This window comes from Rhipicephalus sanguineus, chromosome 3 (assembly GCF_013339695.2).
Source record: "Rhipicephalus sanguineus isolate Rsan-2018 chromosome 3, BIME_Rsan_1.4, whole genome shotgun sequence".
Lineage (NCBI taxonomy): Eukaryota > Metazoa > Arthropoda > Arachnida > Ixodida > Ixodidae > Rhipicephalus > Rhipicephalus sanguineus.
The window spans coordinates 141845264-141853161 of NC_051178.1; the positions used below are offsets into that span (position 1 = coordinate 141845264).

Consider the following 7898-nt stretch of genomic DNA (forward strand, 5'->3'; position numbering starts at 1 on the left):
GTTCAATAGAAAAACCGTCCCACATTCTTTACTGTAGTCCTATTATTATGCAAGCAGTGTCATACCTACATATTCAATATGTTGTTATTCATCATATATATTGTACATATATTCTTTTTCACTGTTAGTACTCTTGACATTTGAATCTAATATTTATTGATCATGCATAGTTCTTAATTAGGCCGAAATTACTGCTCAGCAATGCTTTCATCTTTAATTCTCATCAGAAGGATCGAGCAGCAGTACTACTACTTCCATGTTGCTGTGATATATTTTTTTAAAGTAAACTTCAGGCCAGAACACTGTGTTTCCTCTTCACATATCATAAACTTTACTTGAGAAAAATGAAACAAAAGCAATACAGCTATACATTCACGCAGGAGAACATATTACTTCAGGTTGATGTGTGGTGTGGGTGGAGCATCTTCGTGCCATTTGTAGATCTTGACCCACATCGGCACTTCTCTATCAATAGCAGTTCTCAGTTGGAAGCGGCAGTCGTAGGTCCTCATCCAGTACTTCAGTTGTTCTTGCCTCTCTTCTTCGGGTCTGGTGTCCACACCTAGATACGGACGAAGCTCGATCCCTTCAGGTGCTTTGGGTTGGCGAAGCAGGAACCGGAGCAGGAGTTTAAACACACTGTCGTCAATGCCTTTCAGTTCTCCGTTCTCGTACGCTTCGAAGAGACGTAGATTGCCGGACGACCAGCACAGGTTACGAAGTGGATTGCTTTCGTAACAGTCGTAATGGAAACGAAGTGTGTTTAGCTGGTAGACTGCAAACGTCCAGTGTTGTCCATCTGTATTGACAACATGGCTGACCAGAGGATACGTAGGATCGTGATATATCGTGAAGCCTGAAAAAGAAATGCTAAAGATGACAACAAAACCAGGATTTCTAAAGCTTTCTTTTATATTTAAGGGGGTGTCGTTAAACTAGCCGGGACTAAACATCACAATAATTTATTTTAAACAGAGGTTGCCCATGGTACATATGTGTTAAACCAACTTTAATATTAACAATCTGGTCCATAACATTTGATACAGGTTCGCAGAAATTAATTGAAGAATGTTTCCAGAGTTATGCATCACATAATGGTAAAGGTACAGCTAATAAAGCCTGCATAAGGGCAATTGTACTTCCTGTAAGAAGGCTGCACACGTGGTCAAAAAAAAAAAAAAGCCCTTCCATGCTATCTTCCAAACCACAGTATACCCACGGTGATGATGACAAAATGAATATCGTAGTACATCTTTGCTTATACAGTATTTCTGCTGTGCTATACAGTTCATTATTTGATCAATTTATAAAGGACTTAATTCCCACTTAACAAAACAGCTACAAGCCTAGGCCAGATAACGACAAAATGTGTGATGCTGTAAGGAGCTACAGGAACATCTAAGGTGGCACGTCTGCATAAATCCTTTCTTACAACACCTCTGCTCACAGTAAGGCTGGCACCTGTGAGAAACAGTAATGAAATGACACTTTTTAAGTTCTTACTCAAGTATTGAGGCTCGCATTTACATCACCGTATATATGGCCAGTCATGACAACCAGGGAGACAAAGCTGCGGCTTTTGCTACAGTTCAAAACAACAAAAGTACTGGCTGTTCACTGTTCACCGTCCATTTTTATGTGGGCAATCGCGTAAAAAATAATCCAGTGATATCAAATGTGCAATGGCATCATACCCAACTGTGTTGCCACTCCATTCAGCCAACCAAAACCCGATAGTATGGCTGCGGCATTTGCAGCATCCTGCACCTCTTCAGCCGTTTTGAACGGAGAATCGTGGTGGCCAATCAACTGACTGCGCTGCCGTATGGTCAGCAAAGGAAAGTTGCACTCGTGGAGTGGCCAAGTACCTGGAAAATGATGAAAACGATTTATGTTCAAAGAGAATGCGCACAGCTTTCTGCTTCCCATGTGGAAAACGTAGGGACAAGAAAAAGTTAAATGATCATGATAAAGGCTGTTACAATGCAGCAAGCATTTAATACTACTCCAGTGTTGTCACTTGAAGGAAGCCAACCCTTGCTGCTCTCCCACATTTTATGCAGACCACACATTACTTGGTGTCTTATGTAACAAGTATTTCACAAACCATTAGTTTAGATGCAGTGTACAGGGTAAATGCTTCGCACTGGCATACGACACTCATTGCGCGGGATCTGAGAGCTTTCAGGATTTTCAGCACATTCATTTTTAAACAGTTAAACTAAAAACGTGCAGGAGTGCAGGCATGTTAGCATACACTTATCCCTTCGCCCCACCCCCTCATGGAAACAGACTTGCCAGGCAAACTCGTCTGATACTTCTTTTTCCACTTGAACTTCATGTAAGAAGGATGGTAAGGAAAATCTGGAACCTCTTGGCTGCACACGAGTGGGTCGTCCAGGCTCACTATCTACAAAGAGGACATAGCGGTGTGTTACTTTTGCAACACAGTTGTAAAATACTCTGCTTATCCCTGTATTATTGAAGCATGAACAAGGAATGGCTAATTGTAAAGAAAGAGGTCTGCGTAATGTAGTTATGATTAACTAGTGCACTTTTATTTGTAGAAGCAACACCACTTGTGGTAGAAGCAAGCACGACGACAAACCTTCCCAATGCATGGTCACTTTACATTATAATAAGCTACATACAAGTACTCTGCCAGTAAGAGTGACAAGCGAAGGAGCTGTGAAAAAAAATATGATTCTGCAGCGTTGCATGCCAAAGCCATGTTATGATTACGAGGCATGTCATAGTGGGAGACTCCGAATGGTTCTTTTTAGACTTGGAAAAGAAAAGCTTCTACAAGGATTGTATGTGGAAACGCCTCGGTAGCTTCACATGTAGCACTCGAAATTGGTGAGCTACCGGATCAGAAAGGCGTACAGATTAGGGAAGTTACACCATTATCTTCGTTGGTATCGAACATGCCTGCCAGGTGTCTACATATTGGCCTTACAGCAGGAAGTGGCTCTGTAATCCTGACTTGAGCATCAGGTTTATCCATGAACTGCAAATTCATGGTTATGGTGTCCTGGTCTTTGAATCGTCTCCTCTCGTTGGGGTAGTATCGGGCATGCTTCCAGAAGGCGTCGCAACGCGGCCTATAATCCACCTGGAAGAGAAACGAGCATTGCATTTGGTGAACCATGGCATCCCGAAAGGCACAGTGTAACGACAGCCCTATTTGTAAACAATGTGCCCGACACGAACGCACATTTCAGTCAATCAATGAAATGTTTATTTTGCAAAGCACTATTATAACACGAGGATATCTAGAAGAGGGTTCTAAGGTCAGGAGACCATACCTTTGGACCCTCTGACCTTGTACAGTCATGCATGCCATTTCCTTGGGCTTTTACCTTTTACAAGGAAACGAGAAACAATGGTGCATTTTTCAGTGCGGTCATTTGAAACATGCATTGGTTTTTTCTCGCCTAGGACCTGCACTTCTGGCTTATTCATCGATAATTTTCTTCACTTAATCCCCCCCCCCCCCCCCCCCCCCCCCAAAAAAAAAAATCACACACCGATGCGTCGGTACGCAGCACAACTGTTGTTTAGCTTGCCATCGCTCGTATCTCTTTGGTAGTCCATCGAGGTTAATAACTCGTTTACCTATGTCTAGCAGTCATTTAAGCATAACGATATGTTAGGTGCTCCGGTCATGTCGCCGGCTCTGTCGACAGACAATTTGTCGGCTAAATGACCGAGGAATCCACGAATTCCAACAGCTCTACTATACCACATACATCACTACACATGGAGCCCTCGTCACCACGATCACGACCGGATCCTATAACAAGTCACGACCAGCTGCTGGTACTCACTGATCACGGTGATGATGCGCTTGTTCAAGAACTGTCAACAACTTCTTGCACACATGTACACGGGTTCGTGAAACGTGCGTGCGTTCTCGGGACACGTATAAGCACTACATATCAGCTTACTGCTTGTTGGTAATACCCACGTTGCATACCCAACCGTAAACAACTGGTTATATAACACATATGTGGCTCTTCAACATATATATGTGTGCGTATAAAATTTATACAAATATTTAGCGTCATTTTATAACGTGCCGCTCAGTAAAAAAAGTTACGCCACAGTCCCCTACTCGCCGCATGCTTCGCATAACATCGACTCCCACGGTACGTGGGATCTGCCGAATTTTTTCATGTACGGAACTATAACATTTCTGGTGACTTTTTTTTTTCTAGAGTTTGCCCAACGGCATACATTGTTAAATATACAGATAGAGGCCGGTTTCCGCTATATACATCAGCAGTGCTCTATGGTGGGGCCCATAGAGCCACAGATCATAATCCGGTTAAAAGCTTTAAAAAGTGCAACTTGGACGTCTACTCGAATTGTCGTCCGTGAGCCGTTTTCATCGCGCAAACACACTACTCCGATCGCACTGCAACCGAGCGTATATCTTTAAAGATCAGCGCTCTCCAACGCGGCCACTTCAGGCCACAATTCTGCGCATTTCCTTACGAGCAAGCAGCAATTCTACCGACCTGCGAGGTCTGAAGGTGAGGCGCGTCCTTCGCCAAGCCTCTCAACAGCACCGACAAGACCCTGGCGATTATTTTCTCCTGCTTTACGGACTCGGATGTTTTCCCCCTGCATTTGTCGCCACTTTCGAGCATTTCCAGCTCTGAGGCGACAGCATCGACGAGGTGCGGTTTGAGTCGCGCGTACGCGTCCTCTACGTCGATTTTCTCGTACACATCCGGCAGACCTTCGATCAGGTGTGTCCGCGTTGCGTACTGGTACGCGGGGAGGCAGTTGTAGTATAGGGTATCCGGCTGAGCCAAGTAACAGAACTGTAGACCCAATTCGGTCATCTTCCCCAGTTTCTGTTGGACAGTGGGCATCGCCTTGATGCTCTCTCGCCATTCTTCTCTCTCGCGCCTCTTGGTGGCTGTGTAAGAGGTATCTAGGATCGTTGGATACTTGGGTTCATCGGTGTACACGTACTCGGATTCTATGTCCGGGTTAAGCAGCTTGGGATAGTGACTCGTGAAGCGTAAATTGCGGGCACATTCTAAAATGCGCCGGTGCGTCAGTATTTTGGTCGCCATTTTGTAAAAAAGCACATGGCGATTGCCAGGGTTGCCGAGCGAAAAGCTGAGAGTCGCTAAATTTGGAAAATCTCGCCTATTCTAATAACAGAAAAAGTTTTGTGAGTAAAAGTCAACTAAAAACGTTGGTAAAAGTCCAGTGCAGACTAAGCAACAAAAAAAATATAGAGTCATATTGACTACAAGGAACATTCCACACTTTATGTGCTTTCGGTTCTGGTCATCTTTGCTTCAGGCACTAGAGGTGTGGTCTTTCAGACTGGACAAAGTAGACAGAGTGGCACATGTCTCAACGCGAGAGTCACAGGTGACATAGTCCTCAAAACGCAAAAAGCTGTCTGCACTTAGTTGTTCAGACAATTTCTGATCAATATGACGTAAGAAACATTAGATGGTGTGTCACAAAATATGTTCGTAGAACTGAAATACGCTCTGCACTAACTTCGTTAAACTGAAATGCGTTAGCATGGGGTCTAATGGTGCTTCGGCGGGGTATTTAAAGAAACTTCGTACAACTGAACAGTTCCCTTAAAGGAGTCCTGACACAACAAATTTCGCCCCGCGTTTTTTTTTTTTTTTTTTTTGCTGCAATGTGTTGCTGGGGGCCTGTTAGTCATAACACGGCACATCGTTTGCTGCAGCGCGCGACAGATAATTAATTACAAGCTCCTCATTACCGACACAGTCTCAGTTTCGGTTTGACAGAGCTCCAAAAACGACAAGCCGCCGGGTGCAACTATCACCACCTAGCGAGTGAAACGCTCGGTCACGTGAGCACACAGAACAGTGACGCATTTCCGCGCGGTCTGTCGTCGTCGGTCTCATCGTCGTCTGATGGCGACGATTTTCTTGCGGCGGGGACGGAAGAAATTTTCGACGTGGCGAATCACTTCAGGTTTGACCCGCTGGCGAGGAGCGATTCGTCGGGAAGTGCGTCAAAACAGAAATGGCTGCTACGACGTCATCATAACTTGTACCGGCTGCAACGGTTACGTAGGGGAAGTAGGGGGGTCACCTCGGGTCACCTCCGAGCATCGCGCCAAACCGCGTGTTCGGGCTGGCTGGCGTCCCCGCCGGTCGCGTTGGTCACCGCCGGTCTTCGCCTGCTGCTGCGCCGGGACTACCAGCCCGCAACACAGCATTCACGTTTCCCGACGTATTGCCAGATGGCGTTCATATCTCACGCAGCGCCTCTTCTATCGTCTTTAGACGACATTTGCAGCGAAGCGCGCAGATACGTGGCCTATTTTTTTCTTTTCTCTTCCTTCTCACCCGTCTCTCACTCTCCTATGTCCTTTCCCCCTCCTTCTCTCTAAGTAGTCCTAACCTAAGGAGGTATGTACGAAGTCAGGCAATAAATAACGCCATACCTCCCCCCTCCCCTTCTCATTTCCCCCAATGACTCTTTTGTTCTCTTTCCTTCCTCCATGCCTCCGAGGACCGTAGATATCCGAGGGTGTCAATGCACCAGGTGCGGCCTATAATGCTGGATCGCGCTCGCGAACTTCAAAATTCATATAAAATACCTTCCAAGCTTTATTCGCCGTCGATATTTTGCAGATGGTACACGCACGTACACGGGAATCGATCCAGCAGGCTATCTCGGCCGCGAAATTTTGTGTCAGTACCCTTTTAACTGACGTTCGTTCAAGTGGAATTTTGCTGTATTTCTTTCCCTTCCTCGCTATTTCTATATTTCTCACATCATCTTTCTTCCTATCTATTTTCTTTCTGTCTTTATCTCTCTTTATTTGATTCTCTCTCCTTCTGCCTTTCTTTCTCTCTATTTCTCTCTCTCTCTTTCTTTCTTTCTTCCTTTCTTTCTACGCTATGCGTTACTATCTCCCCTCCTCCTCACCCACACATTTCTCCTCACCCTCACTTTCCTTTCCCACACCCTTATATATACTATACTATACTAGGCTATGTTTTGCTCTGCTAGCGTGCCTGGACCGAGTGGTTACGATGCTCGCCTTCGGATCGTGGGTACGCAGGATCAAATCCCGCCCCGAGCCTTGTACCCCCCGCGTCTAGCGTAGCTCTGGTTTACACGCTCGCTCCGGGCGCGTGCTCTGGTTTGAATGGAGTCCCCTAAAAGGTTTAACCAACGCAACATCAATCATAATTGTGACAGAGCAATATAAAACACCTGGAAGCACAAACCCTTTATACTAGTCGGCGATTTCAACGTAGACATTATGGACCTTAGGACCTAGCTTTGTCGTCGACGCTCACTGTCCACTGTCATGGTGGTTAGAAAACCGTTGCTATAGCCGAAACATATGTGTGTATGTGAATATAAAAAAATCACAGCATATCCACGGAGTGAATGATGATGAGTGGGCGAAGCTGCGGAGGTTCATCGGTAAACCGTGAATCTTCCGTGAATTCTGCCCAGTACATCATTTACCGACGTGAGATCGGGCGCGTTTATACTAAAGGTTCGATGAGAGTTATGACGACTTGAAGCTCACTTTAATTTTACATGTACGCTGTGAATTTTCATTGTTTAATCACGCACAGGAGAAATCGCACACACGCACTACCTTGGAGGTCAAAATCCAGTGCCTATATACAGGGTGTTTCAGCTAAAAAGCACCAAGTATTAAAAAATTAAGCATATGCGCTACGCGTCTCCAATTAGCGCAATATTGTTCAGAGCCATACAGAGCACGTCAGAATATTTTTTCCAATCCGCCAAGCTCGGCAATTAACAAAAATTGCTTAATGAACTTTTTAAATAGCAACTTTAGAGAAAAGTTTTCAATAGAAAAGTTGTAGCGCTTGATCAGAAACGTCGAATTTTTC

General features: G+C 45.0%; 1 protein-coding gene across 1 annotated transcript; it reads right to left on the reverse strand.

The window, feature by feature from the left end:
• Window positions 1-307: 307 nt before the first annotated feature.
• On the reverse strand, window positions 308-5108 carry LOC119387313 (28S ribosomal protein S30, mitochondrial). Its single transcript, XM_037654663.2, has 5 exons — window positions 4524-5108; window positions 2960-3115; window positions 2299-2410; window positions 1695-1868; window positions 308-856 (listed from the first exon to the last, which is right to left on the reverse strand). The coding sequence occupies exons 1-5, from the start codon at window positions 5088-5090 to the stop codon at window positions 390-392; spliced, it is 1476 nt and encodes a 491-aa protein (XP_037510591.1). The 5' UTR covers window positions 5091-5108; the 3' UTR covers window positions 308-389.
• Window positions 5109-7898: the final 2790 nt, after the last annotated feature.